Source organism: Cheilinus undulatus, linkage group 20 (genome assembly GCF_018320785.1).
Source record: "Cheilinus undulatus linkage group 20, ASM1832078v1, whole genome shotgun sequence".
NCBI lineage: Eukaryota > Metazoa > Chordata > Actinopteri > Labriformes > Labridae > Cheilinus > Cheilinus undulatus.
Window position 1 is genome coordinate 20055539 of NC_054884.1, and position 23665 is coordinate 20079203.

The 23665-nt window shown below is 39.1% G+C and overlaps 1 protein-coding gene across 3 annotated transcripts in view; it reads right to left on the reverse strand.

Moving 5' to 3' along the window:
- Positions 1 to 3483: 3483 nt before the first annotated feature.
- svild (supervillin d) overlaps positions 3484 to 23665 on the reverse strand; it is a 68118-nt gene continuing 47936 nt past the window's right edge. For all 3 annotated transcript variants that reach the window (XM_041815392.1, XM_041815390.1, XM_041815391.1), the window contains 22 exons: positions 23518 to 23650; positions 17255 to 17402; positions 14820 to 14903; positions 14523 to 14609; positions 13881 to 14064; positions 13606 to 13778; positions 12312 to 12473; positions 11955 to 12091; positions 11712 to 11859; positions 11364 to 11509; positions 10914 to 11089; positions 10561 to 10696; positions 10119 to 10419; positions 9806 to 9960; positions 9243 to 9345; positions 8929 to 9136; positions 7034 to 7167; positions 6793 to 6948; positions 6447 to 6590; positions 5887 to 5999; positions 4850 to 5005; positions 3484 to 4729 (listed from right to left, as the gene is read on the reverse strand). In XM_041815392.1, coding sequence (XP_041671326.1) covers positions 4643 to 4729; positions 4850 to 5005; positions 5887 to 5999; positions 6447 to 6590; positions 6793 to 6948; positions 7034 to 7167; positions 8929 to 9136; positions 9243 to 9345; positions 9806 to 9960; positions 10119 to 10419; positions 10561 to 10696; positions 10914 to 11089; positions 11364 to 11509; positions 11712 to 11859; positions 11955 to 12091; positions 12312 to 12473; positions 13606 to 13778; positions 13881 to 14064; positions 14523 to 14609; positions 14820 to 14903; positions 17255 to 17402; positions 23518 to 23650 — 3271 coding nt within the window. In that variant the 3' untranslated portion in view covers positions 3484 to 4642. The remainder of the gene's footprint in view (positions 4730 to 4849; positions 5006 to 5886; positions 6000 to 6446; positions 6591 to 6792; positions 6949 to 7033; positions 7168 to 8928; positions 9137 to 9242; positions 9346 to 9805; positions 9961 to 10118; positions 10420 to 10560; positions 10697 to 10913; positions 11090 to 11363; positions 11510 to 11711; positions 11860 to 11954; positions 12092 to 12311; positions 12474 to 13605; positions 13779 to 13880; positions 14065 to 14522; positions 14610 to 14819; positions 14904 to 17254; positions 17403 to 23517; positions 23651 to 23665) is intronic.

The window sequence follows — 23665 nt, forward strand, 5'->3', positions numbered from 1 at the left end:
TGTGGCCTTCAGATTAGCTCAAGAACAGTGCGCAGAGAGCTTCATGGAATGGGTGTCCATGGCTGAGCAGCTGCATCCAAGCCATACATCACCAAGTGCAATGCAAAGTGTTGTAAAGCACGCCACCACTGGACTCTAGAGCAGTGGAGACGCGTTCTCTGGAGTGACGAATTGTGCCTCTCCATCTGGCAATCTGATGGAGGAGTCTGGGTTTGGTGGTTGCCAGGAGAACGGTACTTGTCTGACTGCATTGTGCCAAGTGTAAAGTTTGGTGGAGGGGGGGTTATGGTATGGGCTTGTTTTTCAGGAGCTGGGCTTGGCCCTTTAGTTCCAGTGAAAGGAACCCTGAATGCTTCAGCATACCACAGAGATTTTGGACAATTTCATGCTCCCAACTTTGTGGAAACAGTTTGGGGATGGCTCCTTCCTGTTCCAACATGACTGTGCACCAGTGCACAAAGCAAGGCCCATAAAGACATGGATGAAAGAGTTTGGTGTGGATGAACTTGACTGACCTGCACAGAGTCCTGACCTGTACCTGATAACACCTTTAGGATGAATTAGAGCGGAGACTGAGAGCCAGGCCTTCTCGTCCAACATCAGTGTGTGACCTCACAAATGTGCTTCAGGAAGAATGGTCAAGAATTCCCATAAACATGCTCCTAAACCCTGTGGAAAGCCTTCCCAGAAGAGTTGAAGCTGTTATAGCTGCAAAGGGTGGACCGACATCATATTAAACCCTATAGATTAAGAAAGGGACGTCACTTAAGTTCATATGCGAGTCAAGGCAGGTGAATGAATACTTTTAGCAATATAGTGTATTTGAATGATGATAATTGAAAAATAATTTCTACATGTTTTAACCAATATTTTAAAGTTAAACCCAGATTTGTTTTATCAATTATTACACCTCTTCTGTTATTATCAAATATTATTATATTCGTACACTGCTTTGGCAATAACAAATTAAGTTTAAGTTTTCTATGCCCAATAAAGCTTATTGAACTGATCTCTTTGTTTCAAAGAGACCGTTGCCAATTTATTTGTACAAATCAAAAAGTGTCTGCTGGAGTTTGTGTGCAATTTTTGTTAATAATAACCAAAAAGTTTTCCAATCAGGGGCCTTTCACTCCTGTATTTTTGAGGTTTAGATACTGTTTGACTTTCACAAGAATTGTAACAAAATTTTAAACCTTGTCATTGTGACAATCCTAGCTGGATGAAGTCTTTTCATGAGTGCCACTGAAAAGGTACTTTATCAAGAAAACTGCTGTTTTTTCACTCTGCATGAAAATGCAGTCTTATTTCTTCTAATTAATTAGTGTTGACAGTAGAGAGAGAAAAAGAGTCTACAGCTCTCTGCATACAGCTTAAACACTTCTGAATCACTTTTATAGATTGACAAATAAGATGTCTTTTACTGGGCTCACTTCATCAAATATTGCTTAAGAACAAGTTCACACTGAGTTTAGGACGCCCCCAGGCTCATGATCTGAGAATTTGGAGCCTGATCAAACATCTAGGCTGCTCTCCACTCCAGAGCTGTCCAACCTGCTCCATCATCTCATATCCAGCCTGATATTACTCAGGCTAATCTTGTATTAGCAGCCTCATTGTTTGTCTGCATGTCAGACGCATTGTGGGATGCTGGGGCACCTGAGCCGGGAGGCAGAGAGATGCAGGTGATTAATGCTCGCAGGACAGAGATGATCATAAATAAACAGACCAGCCGCTCTTTTGCTGTTGGAGGACGCAGCGGCTGCCTCCTGCCATCTGTTGTGGAAATAACGCTGCTGCTGTGTGTTTGACTGGAGGATCTATAGAAATGGGACATGCAGCTGGGCTATGATTTAATAGGTACGGCCTTTAAGCGATGCACACCAATCTTTGTATTTTTGCACATTTACAGTTTGTCATTGACTCTGGGTGTGTCGACAGATGTGTTCCCTTCCCGTAAAGCAGGTGTTGTTTAAAACCCACACAGTACTGCATGAGTCAGACTGAACAAAATGGATATTCATGAACCATTTTGACACATTGTTCTACAAAATGCTCAAGACCTGCTGCCCACAAACAAAAACAAACTCAATCCAAGTTTGTTTTTGTTTGCTTTAAATGTTTTATTCTCTTCCCATCACTTATTGATTGCGTATGGCCTAAAAAGCTGCACATACTTAACAGGAATGCTTTGCAGCATGCTAGGCTGGACAGATAGCACCACCTGGTGGTTGAATATTAACACAAGCATCTATTTGGCAGTTCTGGCATTTCCATAAGTAGACACAGGACACTAAAGGGAAAAAAAAGTCTTCTCTTATCACACTGTAGTTCAGAAATACAAAAACTGCATATGTAGCTATTAAATTCTCTGAGGTCATTTTTATTATGATAAATATTTTTGTTTTGAGCTCAGGCCATCATGACTGCTTTGTAGGTGCACTGAATAAAGATAAACCTATCCCTGTAATGAGTTTCCATGTCAAATGTTCAATACTAAGAATATTAAAACGTAACATGTTATTTGCTTTAGATTTTAAGAGGATAAAAAATTAAAATGAGCAACAATACCATACTTATTTTTGACTGAAAAATGCAATAAAATGCAAAATTTTCAAACACAATACCATTGTTTTGAATCTTTATGAAAAACAGACATAAAAAAGAATGAAAACTAACCGATCCTTGGAAAGTAACAGTCCTATGCCCCCAGAAAATTATTTTTTGTAAGCATTTCCCAAGTTTTGTTAAAAAGGGCAATAAACTTTTTAAACACAGCTTTCCCAAACATCCCAGTTTTATTCTGGATGCTCACATTGTTATAATTTGCACACAGAAACAAAATTATTTCATAAAAACCAAAACCTACCAGGGTCAAAATTATTTACACTTAACACTTATTATTACTTTAGAACTGACTTGTTTTTTGATTGAGCCATAGCACAAACCACTGTTGGCAATGGTGTGCTGCTTTAAATTTGTAAAGCTCCAAGCTTGTAAAATCAAATTAAGACTGAGGGTTATCTTCCAATTCACACACTTCAGGAAGGGTTTGAGCTGGGACTTGAGAAAGCAACATGGCAATAACAAAAGAAATCAGTTTAGACTCAAGAAAAAAACTAGGGTGTTGGGAAAAACTGTGATGAAAATTCATTTCTCTGTTTAACAGCACTTGGGAAGAACTGAAATTTTCACAGGGGGGCAAATAATTTTATACTTAACTGTACATTTGTAGAGTTTCCTTCGTGGTTACAAAAGTTTTATCTTTGAAGATTCTCTGCTGAAAGTTTAAACACTGCCATGAACGTGTTGAGCCAAAAAGCAGTTGTAGTTGTTCTGAGGCTTTAGAGACTTTCCTAGGCTAAATATTTTATTGTGCAGTTATGTGACATGCCACATTAAGTTAAAAGAAAGTAGCTCTTTATGTGTATAGTTGTGACAATACAACATATTTGAATAAAGGTCGGAAGCAAACATTCTTAGAAATACTTTATTCAAAGGGAAATCTGGAGCATTAATATCTCAGTTCCCTAACACCAATGTTTACCAAAGGTATGTGCCATGAAATAAGACTGACTGGGAAGCAGTCTCCACATGTAACACAGTCTCAATGTATCACAAAAAAATGCAGATGTTGAAAAGAACTAATGCAAAATTGTTGGCGAATGACTTGTAGTGAAATCATGCAGAGAACTTTCTAATTCAGACATCACAGGCAGTCATTTTAACAGTTTGTTTCACACGTCATATATGATGACAAGTTTACATTTCTGGTGCCAGCTACAGAGGCAGTTTATACAGCACAGTTACTCTCTCGCTGTCTCTCACACACACATGCTTAATACTTTTAAAGGTGAACAAACACACACACTCACACAGAAAACATTTATAAGAAGACGTCGCATTTGGTCCCAGCAACCAATTATTTATAGTGCTGCAATCAAAGGCGCACAGGCAGCTTTACATATAAACCAGGAAGTATTCAGTACCATTTAAAAATTAAAATAAAATAAAATGAGTCAGTCCAGGGAAGATGGTGAAGTCTGAAAAGTCAGAGTTTCCTCAATCACACGTCTGTTACATTGAAATATGAAACGCAAAAATTATTTTCTCCCCATAAAAACAAGTCAGAGGACCAGAACACAATCATGATGGTTTAGAACAAACTGTGTCTTTAAATCAATCACAAAGTAGAGGCAGATTTTTTCAGCTTAGAATTGTTCTGCTTCTTTTCTTTGTAAACTTCTGAGTGAAGACGTTTTTCTGAACAACCTACTCTCATTCCATGTTTTCATGAAAAAAGAAAAATCAATAAAACTCCCACAGTTTGCAAACCAAAAACACATGAAAACAGTTGACACTGTAATACACATAGACATTCATTAATAGTATTTTACATATTTATAATGGAAGGTTATTTTTTTACCTTACAAGTAAAAGAAATTGTCATTCATAATGTTAAAGTTACTTAAAAGATTAAAATTGCACATAATGGTTGGCTAAAATACCTAAGTGACACATTAAAAAAGGGGTTCTTTTCAACATAGACCAAAATATGAACAAAATAGTACATTTGCTTTTTTTCTCCTTTAAAAATAAGGAAAGAGAAGCTGCTTCTGACATAAAAAAACAGGCAGATACGTGTTTAAAACAGGCCTTTGCTTTTCTTCAGATTCTTTTGTTTCCAGTTTGGCAGAGCGTTGAACTCGACTCGACTCATCTCCAGAAGTGTCTGAAATGAAAAGAAAACATAAACATATGTGGCAGCTGTTTGGACAGGCAAGAATAAAGACACAATGTTGATTTTGTGAGTTTTAAAGGAATCTTTTTGTCCATTTGAGTGCAGCCCTACCTTGAAGTCCTGATCGGACAGGTAGTCCTCCAGGCGTAAGGGGTCCACTCCCTCTGGTAGAGGTTTCCTGGTCAGCTCCTCGATGGAGTACTGCTGTTTACTGAGCTTAGACAGAGCTTCTTTCACCAGGGTCACCTTGTTCTTGGAGCTCTGAGTCTATACATAGAGCATTTAAATATATAAGCATACAAGCAAACAAACACTGGGAGCATTCTCTGTTTTTGTGTTTAAGCATACAGTAAGATGCAAAAGACTAAAACTTCAGGCTGAGCTAATGCAAGCTGTAACTTACGATGGTGATAATTTTTCCTAGATGCCTTTCTTTAATTCAATTAATCACTGATGAGCTGTTCTCTGTATAATAAGTTTGAATTCCCACCTGTGACTTTGAGTGTCCCTGAAGGACACACAGTGCGTAATCTTCATCAGTATGCTTTGCCTTATGATGAGGTGGACTCTCTGCTTTGTTCTTGACAGGGGAGACCCAGCTAGCCACATATCTTCAAAAGTTACTGCAGCTCAGTCATGCTGCATAATATCTAACACTTTCAAAAGTGCAGTTTCACTATATGTATTGTGGGGCAATATAGAAACTTTTCAAGTGTTAAATCTAACTCTAGAAAGTCAGTAAATTTTGCTGTATGTTTTTCTTTATTTTAGAGGTGTGACCTTACCTGAACAACCTGGCTGGAGATCTATTCTCTTGTGTTCTTGCCAAAAAAGAAAGATAATATTTGTCTGTACAACTCCTCAGTAGCTTCTCAGTACTTAAAGTAAACTTTAAGTTAAATAGTTTTTACTTTTACTTGAGTATGATAGTGATGTACTTTTTCCAACCCTGGCTTAAACACAAATGTATTTGGGCAGCTTTATCTAACATAGTCTTGTAGAGTGAGACAATTTGGATTCCTACTACCAACAACACTGGGACCTTGTTTCTCTTTACCTCTAACACACATTTATTTAGAAACCTCAAAGACATCACATTTTATATATTTGTTTTTATTAAGACCAATCAGAAAAAAACAGTATCCCACCTTTGAAGCGACACTGGCATCTTTCTCCCAGTATGGGAAGATGTTGGTGAAGGTTAGAGGTTCACAGCCTGCAAGAACCAGATAGGCCAGAGGGGGGCGCCGAGGGTTCTTCTCTGCAGGTCACAACAGTGGAGACAGGGTGAGAATTTTTATAAGAAGTTGAGGCTTAAAAGAGATTTACAAATTTTCTCGGAGCAATGCCAAGTGTCAACGATTATCTTAGTGTTGAGGCAAAGTTGACTACCTTTTATTAGGTGTGGGACTATTCTTCAGAAGCTGTGTTTGGTTGATAAAAAAAAGGACTTAAAAAACCTCTTAGTGAGTGAAGGAATAGGACAGTTAAATCCATCATCTTAATCATATAATCTAGTCAGAAGTTGTGCAATTATGAAAAATGTTTTACAAAATTAAAATCTGCATTAAATAAGTTGTAAGCAATATTTAGTACCATACAAAGCCTTCTTGATAAATAACTCCTAATGTTTTAATCTGTATGTGGCCATCTCTTTGCCACCATAGATGGTCACTTCTGATCAGTTTTTGTCTTCGTTGCCTCTGACCTTTGCAGTACTGCAGCACAGTCTCCATGGCACACTTCCTCTCGTTGTTCCAGCGGATCTTTGCAGAGCCTGCGAACTGTGTGTCGTCAGGCTGCTTGCCCTGCCACAGGTACACCTCCATACGGTTATCCAGCATGAACAGGGCTGAAAACACAACAGCATATCAGCAGCATAGGCAGTTAGTGGTCATACAGTCCGGTTAATATTGTCGTTTGCACTTACAAAGCCCTTAAAGAGTGCATTAACAGGCAGAGTCCTTTATATCCCCTCACTGCATGGCATACATCATCTTTACTATGTGAAATATATTCTGTAGAAATAAAGGAGAACATTTGGCTTCACAAACCAGGCTGTTGTGCCGAGTAGAGGTTCTCCTGCAAGAAGGGCATCGCCATAACTCCCTCAGTCACTCTGGCTGCATACAGCCTCTCCTCTCCTTCAAAAAGCCCAGAGCTTGCACTCACTTGGAACAGCCGGGGCGTGAAGTTGTACTTCCCTGGATCTGGAGACCACAAACACATTTATCATGTTGTGTACTTAGAAAAAGTAGCAGTAATTTGTGATATTTCTCTCTCTTGAGGACGCACCTTGCAGCATACAGTCATAGGCCTTCTTGTCCTGCGAGCCCAGAGCCTTAGTGAACTCTGCTGGTTCTGATCCTTCCTCCACCTCCTCCACCTTTATGCTGCTCCCTCTGCTCAGACCTAACTCTGGCGGACACCTTGATAACAAACAAAAAACTGTCACTCCTTAGATCTGAACTTACAGGACATCATGCAGGGATTTTCCCCCAATATTTAAACAAGGAGTTATAACATCGATATTTAAATCTGGTGAAACTGACAAAACCTGAAACTACAGGCTGATATCAATCCTTCCTGTGATCTCAAAAACTCTTGAAAAGTTAGTGGCAGAGCAACCGATCAGTTTTCTTGGAAGTAACCAGCTTCTTCACCCAAAATAATTTGGCTTTGATCTGGTTATTCAACAGAAATGGCAATCTGCTATCTCACCCACACTATTAAAACATCTTTAGATGACGGTAAATTTGTAGAAGCAGAATTCTTGGACCTGAAAATAGGATTTGACACTGTGAACCACAACTTACTTTTGATAAACTTATAAAGCTAAATTTCTCAAAACAAGCTCTCAGCTGGTTCTGGAAACCGGAATGCAGTGTGTTAAGATAAATAATTCAATATCATCCTTTCAGAACTGTAGTGTGGGCGTCCCACAAGGTTCTATTCTGGGACCTCTGCTCTTTTGCCTGACAGCTGTGAAGATGTACATTGCCAAATGTATGCCAATGATTCTGTCGTCCATGTTTCATCCTCAAAGCAAGCTGAAGAGTTGCTGAATAGATAGTCGTTAAGTATGTCACAGTGGCTAAGAAACATTTTCTTTTTTAACTTTGAACTGTGCAAAAAACTGTTTCCATGTGCTTCTCTTTGAGACAAAAGAAATGTAATGATTTTTTTGGTAAATGCTGATCAGAAGAAAATACAGAAGGTAAATGAATTTAAACATCTAGGAGTTGTCCTGGACTCACAACTAAAATTTGAGGAATATATCAGAAAAGTGTCAAAAACCATCAGGACTAACTTGAACTGCTTTCAACTTTTAAGATCTTGTTTCCCAATAAAGACTGCCCAGCTTTACATGCATGCAATGAGTTCATCACATTTTCCATACTGTGTTACTGTCTGGGGTCAGGCCACCCAATCAGCAATAAAACAGATGTTATCTTTGTACAAACAGACCCTAAAAATACTGGATCAGAAGTAGATGAACTTTACCATTGTAAAGTTCAACAAAAGTATAATTCATTGAGCTTTGAAAACTTTGAAAATATACATTTCTCATTCATTAAACTGACATTTAAGTGTCTGAACGATCTTGTCCCACAACTGGTCAGTGAAACGATTGAAAAATACTCCAGTAAAGGAGCCACCATGAGAGGAGACTGTAAACCAACGAAATGCAAAACAACATCCGGCCAGTGCTCTCTCTCAGTTAAAGGCCCACAGATCTGGAATACCATAAATAGTAAAATCACTGACTGACTTTGATAACACAGTAAAACAATGGCTCAAACAAAGGCAAATCTGTGAAAACTAAGCTACATGTTTTATGTTTTTTTTTTAATTCAATATTTATGTCAACCCTTACTGTTAGCTTTTATGTATGTGGCTGCATGTCTATGTCTGCCTTGCTGTTGCTATTTTCATGCATCTGTGTGGTTTCCCATTTATATCTGCTGCAACTGTTAGTCTTTTATGTCCATTTTATTCTGTTGTATCACGTTTCATTCTTTAAAAGCCTAACCAGGGACAAGGACTGCAAATTAGCCATGGCTAGAAGTCTTTCATACATTGTATTGGTTAAACTGTAATTAAATGCAACAATGCCTTTGTATTGCCCCTGACAAATAAACTGATAAATAAATAAACAAATCTATGAAAACACGTTCCTAAAGCCTCACCTTTGGGTCACTTTGTCAGCTGCTCTTTTAGCCACCTGCCGGGCACCTACATGAGCTTTACAACCGTGCCACAAGTAGAGGCAGCTTTTCTGAGCATTAAGAAGCACCAGGCTGCCACGAGAGCGCAGACTGGCACGCTGACAGTCTACCTCCACTAGAGAAGCCTCCATCTCCGCCTCACCACGGACACAGAACAACCTCCAGCCATCTGGATAAGTGTGACAGATACGGGTAGAAGTGTTAAAGCTACGATGATTCAGGGAGTTTTCGTGACATGAAATACAACTGAATCAGAGTCTTTTTTTTGTTTTTACCTCTGTTGTTGGTACTGTCCTCTCTGCTGTCCCTGTGGATAACCAAACCTCCCTGGAAGAGCTGGAGGAAGCATGGAGGCTCTTCTCCTTGAGTCACCAACATCTAAACACACACGCAAAGAAACAAGCGAAGAATAACAACATAACACTTTAATCTCTGCACTCATCCAACAGTGCCTACAAATATTTTCCAGATTTCATATGTGATTTCTTTGCACTAAAAAGACAAGCAAGTTAAAAGAAAAAGGTTTCTTGTGATGACAAATCAATTTTGGTCTTTTTCTCAAAATTTCAACTAATTTATCTCTTTTTCCACAGATGACAAAGCTGGTTTCCCAAGATAATATGGAAATTACCAAGTTTCCATCCAGTCTTGATGAAGCCGAGTAAAATAAAATTTATGCATGCATGTCCTGTAAAATTAATCTTAGAAATTCTGTAGTTGATTGAGATGAATCTTTCCATTGTGAAAAACCACTGATGACTGGCTGATAACAAGCATAAGGTAATTCAGATTTTTAAAACAATAATTTCAATCGTTTCTGTGATGAATGATCACTTACTTGTGCTCCCCTGTGGCTGCCCAGCTCCACTGTCATCAGGGCTGAGGTCCCTTTCTCGCTGACGCTGGAGTGACGACCCTGCCAGAAGAAACAGGCTGTCCTCTCTCTCCCAGGAGCCCCAGCACTCAGCTCGCCAGGTTTCTGCCGCTTCCCCACTGACAAATTAATCCCACACAGAGACAGAAATCTGTACTTAATCTCAGAGGAACCCCAAAATATTCCTCTACTATTAATTTTAAATACTGTGGTTTTTAAATCTTCATCTCCACTTGTTTACTCTCCAGGTCTTCCCTGTGCCGAACACTCAACTCACCAAGTGTGGTGATGGAGTACTTCCATCGGATGATGTAGGCGTCTCCCTGGTGCAGTTGTCCAAGGCTCTCCTCTGGCAGCTCCTCCTCGCCATGCTCCTTGATGTGCCAGGCGTCTACGGACACCGTTGCCAGCTCTGCCTGTCTGCCATCATCTGCCCTCACGATTCCATGGCCTCGCTGGACATTCACGCCCTCTAAGACCGTCTTCACTGGCTCTGGCTCATTGTCTAGCAAAGCTTTGGCATCACATGGCTGCAGGTCCAAGTCAAAGGAGGCACGATCAGTGGAGTGGATGGGGCTCTGGAGACAGAGAAAAATAAAAAAATCTCTTAATTTTCTAAAACAGATACAATGAAACAAAAAGAACTTCCATTAACCCTGCATGCCAAACAAGAGGGCAAAAAAGGCAAATTAAAACACACTTAGCCTAAACCTGTTTACCTTGACTTCCTCTACTTGTGCTGCCTCCTCCTTCTTCCTCTCGGCCCAGTCCAGGAACTTCTCTCTGAACAGTGACGTCTCATTGTGCTCTGACAGACGGCCAAAAAGAGTCCAGCTCGGACGACCCTCTCCCTTACTGGAAATGATACAAACACAGGAGAGGGAGTTACTAAAAAATGTCAACTTTAACCAGCTGTACTAGCATGATTTAACCACTAGGAGCTGCAATAACACAAGCAATAATCTCACCATCTTTGCAGCCAATGTTTTTCCTTGTAAAACTTCATGTATTAAGTGTAAAATGCCTCAAACTCATTCCATAAAATACCACATAGGATGTAGAGTTAACTTACAGAGGGATGTCTTTATCTGTGCAGGAGGCAGCTAAAGGGTTCACTCTGCAGTTGCTGTAGTCGTAGCTGCCACTATACAGCTGTTTACCCAATTTAACAGCCACTTTTCTGTCACTCAAAGGCACGTCTTTTCCATGCCAGACATACACTTCACTGCCAAAATCAAACACCAACACCTAAAGGGAAGAATTATTGAGAGGGAAAAGAAGAAACAGACAGTTTAGTGTGCAAAAGCAATGCAAAACTTTTGGGGAATGTATCTTAAAATGTCAGTCTGGATAATGTACGTCTCTAACTTTTACACCACTCTCTCTCAGACGTGCTCTACCTCCTGTACTTTTCGTTCCCAGGCTTTTCCAGCCAGGTGTAAAAAGGATCAAATTTGTTTTCCACACTTGTCAAAGCCTCACAGAAACATGAGGTCATTCCTCTGGTGCGCAGCAGTGTTACCTCTTTAGAGTTGAGCAAGGAGACACTGGGGATGGAAGCCCAGGCATCCTCATGAGGCACCAGTTTATCTCCCAGGAGTCTGTACACCCCATTGGAGTCACACACTCCACTCTCATACAGCTCATCCTCCTCTGGTTCCCCGGCCCCTGGCACGCACAAAACACACACGAGGCACAAAAATATGTTAGCATATGTGCAGTGTTACACAGAAACCCATTCAAATCTTTGTATCATGAGTGTATGTTAAAGGAAACCTGTCTGTGATGATGTTTACAGTAAACAGAGTTGCATTTAAGGCAGATGATAATATTGGGTTGTGAATCTAAGATGTTAAATATGTGTATGAACCTCTGTATTTGGCTTTTCCCCCCAGCAGGCTCCAGAACTCTTTGGCCCATCTGCTCTCAGAGTTGATCCCCTCCTCCAGCACAGTCACCTGAGGGGCCTTACACCCCAGATCCCGCTTAGCTTGAACAAATGATGCCATCTCTGATGCCTAGCCACACAAAGCACACATTGTGTGTTAAAATGTTGTCTGAACACCTCTTCTAAACATTCCAGAAACTTTTCCTTCTATGGTTCCTTTTCTACCTTTGCTTTCTCAATGACGTTAGCAAACTCTCCACTCCACATAAAGCAGTTTTTTGGCGTTATGAGAAGAAAGCAGTCACCACTGTTTAGCGAATGGGCTGTGGGCTCCATCAGACGCACTTGGACGTGCCGCCGACCTGCCAAACACGGTAAACAGAACAAGTCTAATTTTGTACTTTGAGATATTTATAGCACCATCATCTTGTACCTCACTGCACAACTCTGCAGTGCTTTTAAAAGACCCAAAGCACAATTTTTCTAATTTGATTTTCATTTTTATATTCTTTCCTTCTTTCTTCATCAATTCACAAAAAAGTTTAGGAAACAAACAGAATACATCCTTATTAAGTCTCTGACCTTTGATGCGAATGAGCATGAGCTTGTTGAATGGCAGAGTGCTGTTGTTTGTCACAACATCGGTAGACTTCACGCTGCGCAGGCTGACCTTGCGAAAGTTCTCCTTGCTGGCCAGACCTGCCAAGGCCACATCAGCCAGGTTTGATCTGGCATGTTTAGCCACTTTAAAAAAGAGGAAATAAAAGAAACAGTGAGTGTGAATCAAATGAAGAGATACGCTGTGTTTTAATCATGATATAAACTTCAGTCTAGATAACAGAAACTCGTCTATGAGATGGACCACAAGTGACAATAGATGATCTTATCATTTCTTATTTCATATCAGCTTCAGTAGACAGCCTGCACGTAGCTGTGCTGCTCACTTCCTCTTGTGTAACAGTGACAGTGTGATTGAGGTCAGACTTGTCTGTGAAGAGTATCTACAAAGAGGGCCCAAATATAGGAAACATGCTGCAGAAGACTGATCTGAAACTGAAAACGTAATACATGAATATCAAGGACTGAACCATTTATACCGTTGCATCCTCTTCAGTCACCAGCTTCAATGAACTTGATTCAGCTTTAACTTTAAATTTGCATACAGGAAACCTTTTATGACTTTATAAAAGGTTAATTTATCTGTTATGTCTTAGAAATATCCACATATGAAAGCTGAATCTGGGGATGACAGCAAAAGAGAGTTCCAGCAAGAAATACAAACCATTTTCATTTGAGCATGCTTTGGTTGTATTGCAACCTATCTACAATCCTCTGAGAAGACTGAGCTTTTTATTTATCTCTACAAACAGAATGTGGTTGTTGATGTTGTAACTCTAATCCAACTGCATTAGAAGCCTTGATTTATTTTTCATCACCTCACAAAGCTAAAAGACCTTGGGAATGTTTTGCAGAATGTAGATAAGCATTCTTTTTGTTATCTCCTAAAAGCACATGATGTTGCTTGTATGGGCTAGCAACAATCAATGAATAATATTGACAGCTTCTTGTTTCCTGAAGCCTACTTGTGCATGCTTCTTCCTCAATCTTTGATATTTAACTATTTAGATTCATTTTCCTAAAGTAGGATCCTTTCAAGTGTTATAGTGGTACCAAGTGTATTGAGTGTAATCTCATACTTTTGCTATTTTCTGAACATTACTATTACTAAACTTTTAGGCACAGCAAGCCACAGAACCATCTTAAACCAACAAATTAGGCAGCAAATTGTGGGTGTACTTTTTGCTTAAGTGCTCTTAGCCCAAGCTAAGATGAGAACCATAAATGCTTAACAATTACTGAGTTTGAAAAGTCTTACTCCTCTCTACTTGGATCCTCTTGGTCTCCACTGTGGCTACATTCAGCCTCTGCTCGGTGTAGACCTGTCGGAGGTCGTTGCGGGCAGCCAGAGCTCGCAGAGGGTTCCTGGAGCCCTGATTCCTCCTCACTGGTCGCACCGCTCGTTTGTGTTCTGCTACAGCTGAATCCAGTCTGAGCACATAAATACACAGACGGCAGACATTTTTAGTTTGTTCAAGGCAAATACTTCTTTAAGAAATAAAAGGGCAAGGGTTCTGATGATTAAAGACTGACTTTGGTGTGTTGGCCTGGATCTGGCTCAGGTCCTCCTCAGTCAGAACCACACTAGAGTCCTGGAGCGAGGACGGCGACACCGATTTGTAGAAATTGCCGAATGTCTCGTCATCGTCCAGGGTCATAACTTCCTTTTCAACCTGTGCTGTCACCTCAATGGTGGATGCCTTGCCTTGACTTATACCTGACCAGAACAGAACAGGATACAGGACTCAGGGTAAAGGCAGTGCTAGAAAATAACCTTGTCTCCTGCCTTCGTTGCTTGATTATTACTTCGGTGGACAGGATATCAACAAAGCTAAGGTAGGTGATTCAGAAATACAATAGATGTAGCACATAAGACATCATAGGATTGAAGTTAAATGTAGAATGAGCACTAAGAAGCATCAGGCTGTCACAAAGGCAGAGAATGGCATGCAAACGTCTACTTTCACCAGAGAGGCCTCCAACTCCAGCTCACCCCAGGCATTGAACAACCAACATTAATGAAGCTTAGTGTTAGTTCATGCAGTATATGGAAGTCATACGGCCAGCCAAGAGTGTTGACTGACAGAGAGATAGATGCCTTATTAATCCTGAGGGAAATTCAGGTAACATGTTTACTTCTTAAGCGAAAAATCATATTAAAAAAGCAAACTTTACCTTTATTGTGAAGCTTGTCAAGGAAAGATTCCAGCTTGTCGAGCCTTTTATCTCCCTCCACCTTCACATCACTTCTGCTGGATATTTCTGCAAAACACAGAAAAAACAGAAACCTGGTCTAGCATAGAACAACGAGTTAAAAAAAACATAACACTTTCGAAAAAATGTTCCAGGTACCATAAGAAATGTTCTTCAAAGTATATTTTGTGTAATCAAAATATATTTTTCATTTCCAACTTCATTTATCTGAGTCTTGACATGCAAGTTGACAACAAGGTAACAGAAAATGTCTCTTACCTTCATGTGGTTTTATCGGTGTGGCATTACACTTTTTGAGAGCGATCAGAGGGGACTCTTCTTTCCCAGTGTCTGACACAAGACCTGGTGAAAAACAAGGGTAACTCAGGGCTGCAGGTAATGACCATTTTCTCAGTTTACTTTGAATCTTATTATGTTAGAAAATAGTGAAAATAGCTGGACAGCTATTTTCAAACACCTCTCTAAGGCATTAAACATAGTACTGGCACCGTGTGCAGACATAGCAATCTTTGGAATATGTCCAGGCAGTCAAATTATAAGTAGGACAACAAAAGACAGCATTGTCTTTGCATCTTTATTAACACGTAGGAGAATAATATTGGAGTGGAAGTTACCATATTCTCCAAGAGTATCTCTATGGCGTAATGACCTCATGCTTTTCTTAAATTTGGAAAAAAATTAAGTACACCCTAAGGAGGTCACCAGGACAATTTGAGACTGCTTGGAGTCCAATGATTGACTATCTGGCAGAATTGAAGACATTACAGGATAGATGAAATACTTATCAATGATGCACACTCTGTCAATACATATCAATATATTTTTTCAAAGTAGAGGTTGTACTATATAACTGTCAAACCGGCATGTTATTTTGAAACACAACTGACCAAAACACTAGGCAAAGAAAGAAGAGTGAGTAACTTATTTTTTTTTTTCCTGATAAATGTTATTGCTACTGTAGATTTATGTGATTTTAGGTTAGGTATGACTATATGACTGTTTTTTGTTGTTGTTGCTGTTGTAGTTTTTATTGTTTTGTCTGTTTGCTTTTGTTTTGTTTTGGGTTTTTTTGTGGGAGGGGGTGCTTTTGTGGGGAAAAAAATGAGACATCACTGATGTTCACTCCACTTGTCTGTATTGCACTTGAAAAACAAATTAAAAAAAAAAAAAAAAAAAAAAAAAAAAAAAAAGTGAAAATGTCCTGCACTGTTCATTTAGATGTCATGTTTGCCTTATAGTGGTCAATAAGTGAAGAAGTACACAGTTCAACATTTCATTATGACAGGAAAAAAGAGATGTAATCATACATTAAGAGAAAAAAGTTTTCAATAAAGCATTTAGGTAGGAGACGAACGACCTGCTTCTCTTATGATTTCTGTTAATTAACTACCCAGTTTATTGACTCATCCATGCAGCTTTTAAACCACTTAGACCGGATGCAATGTTTGCCTGTAAACACCTTAAAGGCTTAAAGAAACTCTGGTGTGTGTCAACTTTAAAGACAGGATGCAACATCTGAGCATTTTGGATGATCTTGTTGTTTTTTTTTATTTTTTACAACATATGACCAATAAACTGCAATGTGACTTGCTAAAATACACATGTGGAAGGCAAATGGAATAAAAAGATGGCCTTAGTTTAAGCCTCTTTAGCTTCCACACGGAAAAGTTGTTAATGAAAGTTTTTTTTTTTTTTTTTTTTTTTTTGTTTAGCGGTGACACAGCCGAAGGCTGATGATCTGAGCAAGAAGAATGACAAACAGGCTGACTAAAGCAGTAATCTAGACCAGTGGTTCTCAACTGGTCTAGCATCAGGAGTGTGGACCCACCTCCAACTCCCCAACAACAAATTGTGACCCAAATTTATTACATTTTTCTATCATAACCAAATGTTTTTAATGAGAAACAGGGCAGTTTGTACTTGATGTGGATCTTAAGATGTGACGAAATAAAGACATGGAGATGTATCCTTCAAAATAAGAGCAAACCACAGACTTTATGTCGCGTGTTTTTTTCCCATGCACACATTTTCGACTCACTGGAAATGTCTTTTGACCCACTTTTGGGTCCCCACCCACCAGTTGAAAACCAAGGCTCTAGACGACAACAACAGTATTTACTGAGACAAGAACATCACGAGAACAAGATTCATCAAATCTTGTGGGTTCTGTGATATAAAGTAATCTTTTTTGTTATTTGTTAATGATTAGAAAAAAATAATTAAAGTTTTTTAGGGTTAATTCAGTGATTTACAGTTAAAGCCAAGGTGTTTAAGCTTCAAACCTGGCAAAAAAAGAATCAGCAGTCTTCATCTTTAGTTGCCCTGCACATTATGCCCAACAACCACAGTATGGAGTGCTTTTTACTGTGTCCTATATGCATTATTGTCCTGATTTTCTTGTTGTTTTATCATAATTTAATGTTATTACTGCCAGTGCCACTATTACAGTTATCCCCCAATGAATCAAGAGAATAACCTGTTTTTATGTATTCAAGGATCAGTTATGCGACAAAAATTGTATATATTTGTCATTAAAAAGGCTGAAAATTCTCTCAGTTTTTAAAATACCGTCTACTTAAGAAAAGTCATAAAGAAGCCCTGGGTTTTCAGGACATTCTCAGTCTATTCAAGAAAAAACAATAAGCATGCTCAACCAAGCCATGCTGAAACACATACATTTTTGTTTATTTTACCTCTCTTGGCCATGCGTCCAGCCACAGTGAACTGGACAGAGTCATTGGCTGCTCCTTTGCCTTTGTTCTTCCACTGCTCTTCCTTGTCTTTTAGGATCTTCATCCTCTCTGCCAGTGACATCTTTGGCTCCACATCTACACCAGATTTCTGTAGGGACAGTACAGTTTAACTAGTTAAAGAAATGTAGGTCAAACACTCTAGTGTCCAATTATTTCATGAGGATGCAGTGAAGCAAGAAGAAAGCAACAGGCATGCATAAAACATAAAATGCAGGAATAAAAAAGAACAGGATAACCAGGGATCCCATTACTTTGTAGCTGTGTTTATATTTCTCAAGGAGCATGACTTCTCCAAAAGTTTTCACAACCTAATTCAAACTTTATTTTTCGCAAAGAAAAAACATTAGGCCTGAAAATTGAAAACCCAATTCCCTGTTTTTATACACAAAGGCAATCTATCTACCACTCCTCAGTAGAGCTTTCTTTATGTGATTTACTCCTGCTGTCTTTTCTGCACCTGAACTCCACCATTAAAAATGAATTAGCAAAGGTTTACTGGCCTCATGTTCCCACTGGACCACAGGAGCTGTTACAGTAATTAATGATTTTCTACCTCTAAATATCTGAAGCGTTTTATGACCATGCCTGGGTTTTTTACAGGCTGCTGCCCCTAAATTTCTCAGCAAATAATGAGCAATTCACTGGGTGTAATGTAGCATGAGTGGTGAGTTCCTTTCCATGTATCACAGTCTAACAACACCAGAACTAAGTCAACAGTGTGACTGAAAAAATATACAGAAAAAAGAAAAATTAAACCATCATCCACATGCATCTGGTCATTTTGTTATATATATAATTTAAGGTTTTTGTTTCAATTTGATACTTAAAATATTTGCAATAAAAAGGCGGTACCATTCTGTAACATGTAATAAGAAAAGTAAAGAAGTACTGAAAATTTTGACAACCTCAGTTGGAGCGTGCATATGTATCATGCATTCTAAGTGGAGCTTAGCCTTTTTGAATTCATAAAAAAGAAAACAGTAGTGCAGTGCATGCTGCAGAGTAAGGCGCTTAATTTCAAACAAATGTGAGGGATTCCCAAAATCCGCCTACTAGCATCACAGGCAAATTCTCTGTGGATGAAAATGATCGGCTGACATTCAACACTGTAACTCATGGCATTGTCTCCACTGTAAGCCAAGTAGAGACAACTTAAACCCTTACAGATGTCAGCAAGAAGAGGAAAAAAAGCTGAGGTTGGAGTGGTGAACGGGGTGAACTTGGCGGGACCGATTTCAGTGAATCACTAGTGAGGTTTGGGATAACTTGCATAATAAGCAGTAAATTTCTAGCATTTCTAGCTATTTCATAGCTTTAATATTTATTAAATCCCACGAACAGATGAAAAGGGTGACCAAAAGCACTGATTTATGAAAAATAACTAAATAAATAAAATCAGGAAAAATGGAGATACAAGGTTTTGGTCCAATGCCAGCGATGTATGACATTGAATAGATTTTGATCAGTTTCTGTGACAGCGTAACAGACATGCCCTTACCCCGTCCTCTTTTCATTTTTTATTTAATAAACATTTTTTCTCACTTCTTTGTTTAAAATGTTGCATGCTGTGCTCCAATATTAGTGGGACATGAGCGAAAAGTTCAAAGAATTGCATTGAATCATGCTGTCAACACACAGAGACATCGTACTAGTGCTGAACTTCAAAGTGCTGACTGTATTACATGAATGTACATGAAAAACGTTTGGACATATGGAACTGTTTCTGCAAATATTTTGAAGCCAACATGAGCAAAACTGTGAGTTTTTTAAAAACTCAGGACTGAGTGAAATCCATCAAATCATCCATGAATAAGACAAACATTTATATTATGGGAGAAAATCCTGGTTCTTGTACAATTAAACTACATTGAATCTAGTTGCTAAACTACCTGTCATCTCATGGCCCCTCCATCCAGCTGCCTATCTCTGGAGTTGATCAGAGAGAGGAAATACCTTGGCCTGAGAGGACCCCAGAGAGATGGGAGGGAAGGAAAGGGCTGAGGCCTCAAACCCCCCACAGGAAACCATTTTTCTCAGCCCTGCCTTACTGTACAGTGTTTTTAGTACTATAGCCAAAACCACTGACACAGATATCGGCCAGCTGACGGCCGGCAAACCACATTCATGTAGCAACAGGAAGGGTGTTGACAGTGCTGTTTTCTCAGTGGTGAGCATGTAAAGTTGTCCAGAACACAGGTAGAAAAATAAAAGGGACAAAGTAAAATTGATAAAGTCCATGCAGAGAGGTACATACAGTACCTTCATACGTGCACTAACTCACCTGAAGGGGCAAGGAAAGGTTGACAGGCAGGTTTCAAAGAAAGGGGTAGAGTCCACAGGCAGGGACAGAGGAAGCTGGAAGGAGGAGAAAAGAAGGATATATAGAAGGAAGAGAAGAGGAAAGGCAAGCTATAGAGAAGAAGAAGAGAAGCAGGGTAACATAAGACCACAACAGCTGGAGTGAGAAGGATTTAGCACGGATGACTAAAGAAAAGAGACATGGGTCATTTCAAGGATGGGATAAAGTTTGCGAGGATGGGAGAGGAAGGAAACGGGAATAGACTGTTTATGACAGAGCATGTGGAGGGTGAAAGAGAAGGAACTAAAAGCATAGCATGGAAAATGTCTCACTCTCTGGTGAGAAAGTTTGATATTCTATTGAGTGTAATCATAAGAGGTTGGAATCTCGGAGGACAGCAATTCAGGATTTAATATGGTACGATACAATACAATATGATATGAAGCTATGCAATCCTTTGTGCCATGAAATGATACAAGATATGATAGGAAGCAATGCAGCACAAGAAGTTAGGTTACTTTACCTTACCAAATGTTAAAACATGTTGCATTACACTGCAATACAATGTAATATGATTGTGATTGTCCAACCAATGAGATTTTGGTCGGCCAATAGCTCACTGATCAATCAAACTGAAGGTGTCAGCCCTAAAAAGGTACAAGATTATTTATTTACTGAACTCTAGGGTCTGTTTGACCTCTTCTCAAATGTTATCCTTTAAGAACTTCTTTTCACCGCTGTCCAACATGATCTCATTCTCCTTCTCTTCTCATTCTGCGACATTGTCAACAATTTCTTTGACCAACTAACTTCTGTTAACATTATCCTTGTTTGTGTCTTAAGTACTAGTGTGAGAAGTCCTGGAGAAGTGCCATGACTAGTCAAACTTGCAGTGAAATCTGAACAGGGCATTGTTTTGAGAAAAAATATTGATGTAAGTGTGAATGTGAGCGTGCCTGGTTGTCTGTCTCTATATGTCAGCCCTGCGATTGACTGGCGACCAGTCCAGGGTGTACCCCGCCTCTCGCCCGATGACAGCTGGGAAAGGCTCCAGCCCCCCTGCGACCCGGAACGGAATAAGCAGTATAGAAAATGGATGGATGGATATTGATGTTTTTTGCACTGATAATTGTTTAGGTCAAAAGTTCAGTTATTTCTGGGAAAACTATGCAGAGATGATTAAGGAATGACTGTAAATTATTTTGAGCACAATGACAAAAAAAGTACTTAGAATGATCAACTGAACAACCCTTTACTTAAAACTAAAAATGTGTTCTATCAACTCAGAAAAATAGAGCTAAACTAGCTATTTGGGATTTTTAAGTTGAGTCTGACCCATTTTATTTGCCTTCACTGCGAAAATTTGTACAATGTGGCAAATTATTCCATACATCGAGCCTGCGGCTGTGTCACTCCTTTGAAATCCAACTGGATCCATCCAGACAGGGAGCTTCATCATCAATGAATCATCAATCACCCATCTAAATGACTTGGACTGATGCGATATTTCACATAAAATCGAATCTGTTCTGGAAAAAATAATGACAGCTGAAAATTCGGCATCAGTGTGCAATGATTAGAACAACATGGGTAAAAAAAAAAGTGTAAAAATAGAGGACAAAAACGAACTCAGGATTCAGGGAGATGATAAGTTGCTGTATATTCTGTCACACCCCTAGAACTTACAATCAACAAATACTACTTTTACTACTTAATCTTTTTATTCATCCTAATGTCTTAGCTGACATTGTGCTATACTGACTTCCTTCATTGCTTTCATTTGTCAATTTTTTATTGTGTATTATTTTTATTTTTGTTTTAATCTCCTGTGATGTGATGTCCTAGGATTAGAATCATTAATTTTTTGTGCTTTTATAATATTTTTCTTCCATGGTATTGCTTTATCTTAACAGCTTTAGAAGACCTTTTGTTTTGATTCTATTTTATATGCATTTATTCCTGCCAATCTTTTGCCTTTCTTTGAATTCTTTAGACTTCCCTCTGTTTGGCCACACTACAGAATGCCTATGTTATTATTATTATAATGCCTATGCCTATTATGTTACCTTCCTGAGATCCTGCCTTTGCTTTGTCAGTCAAAACACTTTATAAACATCTGTTTTAAAGGTGCTCTATAAATAAATGTGTTATCATTATTCAGATTTTCCATTTAAAGAGAATGTTCATGGCGTAATGGAGATAATACACTCATCTGTAGTTGATCTCTGATATATTTCTTGGGAAAAATGTTACCAAATGATCTTTAGACTTTAATGGACTGGGTCAGACCAGTTTTCAATGAGTCATAACTGGAAAACAAAACCTAGACATTAAATTTATCCCGAGGGATTTGTAAGCAAACTCAAGTTTCCAAATATTCTTGTCATGTCCTTGTGGACAGCAAAACTTAAAAATCTGTTGTTGAATCTGCTGTCATAAATGAATTAGATTAAAACTACAACAAGGGCTCATTTTACAACTGTGGTGTGCAGAATAGCTTAGCAGGTTTAACAGGAAACATCTGGAGCCGGCTGAAGGTGAGCCTTGTGTGTAGCATGCATGTTACATTCCCCTGATCGATCTACCATATATCAGCCAAAAAGCAACAACATCTGCCCAGGCTTGGCAGCCTGTGAGATAAAAACTTCATGTTTAAATGTTAAACCAGCATCCTTACCTCCACAGAAACAGAAATGTAACAGAATAGTTCCATCATGTGAGTAAATGCACCATAGCTAATAGCATCAATGCCAATCATTTAGCCAAAGCTTATATTAACTGTCATGTGAGTTAAATCCACAAAGTACTAGCCACAGTGCTCAGCGGGTTCCAGACAAATTTACAGGCAGTAACCACAGATAAAGAAATCCGTAGATGTCTTGGACTCCTGTTTGGCTGCCCCTCATGCATGAGAGTGTTGAAGATACAGTTTTTTGCATCACACAGAAACTTTTATGGACTTTGTGTTGATATATTGTTATGTAGAAAGACCACAAGTAATGTAAAATGACTTCAGTTTTCAGTTGACCAGGGATTTGTTCCACTTTTTTGTCCATCTGTTTTTACTTATGAAGTGTTTTTTAGACTAAGACTGGATTTTCTTTAAGGTTAGTTCATCTTTGGATGGAGGACAAACCCAAACCAGAAATCCATCACGCCAAGAGATGGTCTGGATGACTTAAAATGAAGTCACTGCATTTGGGGATATCCGGGTTTCCACGAGTGTAGTAAGATTTTTCTTCTTGGACTCCATGCAATGGTTATCACAGAGAGTAGGTATGGTTTTCTACTTCAAAGTGAGGGTGGTCGTGTTTGCTAAGGAGAGCTTGTTGAAACATGCATACACTTTGAAATATGTCAGTAATCTTAAGTATTTTACAGGGTGGCCGGTAAAGTGTATGAACTAAGCATAGTTATGTACATATGTGAGACAGCAAAGCCTATAAAGGACAGAGAAACCTACGGATTGTTTTTTCAACTTTGGGGAGAGAAGTGTGCAAATGAACAACAGAGGAAACAGACTTTAGCCTGGGAGGTTTGCAGGTGTTTGGTCATGGTGTTAGATTTTATTTTTACAAGAGGAATGGGTGTGTCCCTCTTCTCTGTGGGAGGCTATTAAAGCCCTGGATCTGTGGATCCCAAATCTGCTGCCCACTAACCTCACTCCCTCTTGGCAGCAACTCTGGGAAATAAGCTGATTCAGCAGGGAAAGAAAATGTGCCCACGACCAAATCTTCTTTGAACAAAAAGCTGAGGGAAAGCCTGAACATATGGCAGAATCTGCTCATAATGCAGCAATCACCACAAAAATAGCTTTTGTTCTCAAGGATTCTTGACCTGTAGTTAAGACCTAACTATACAAACACAGAGAGAAGAGTTTTGTAAAAAAATAAATCAAATGAACCTTTTTCCTCCAGGCATTTTCAGCATCTTGGAGCTGACCGAAGCGATCAGCCAGTGGTGTGTGAATGAGATCAGATGGTTTGGGTTTCTTCCGTCTGTCCCTTTTCTCTCCTTCAGAATTAAGTTCTGACAGTCTGAAAAAGAAAATA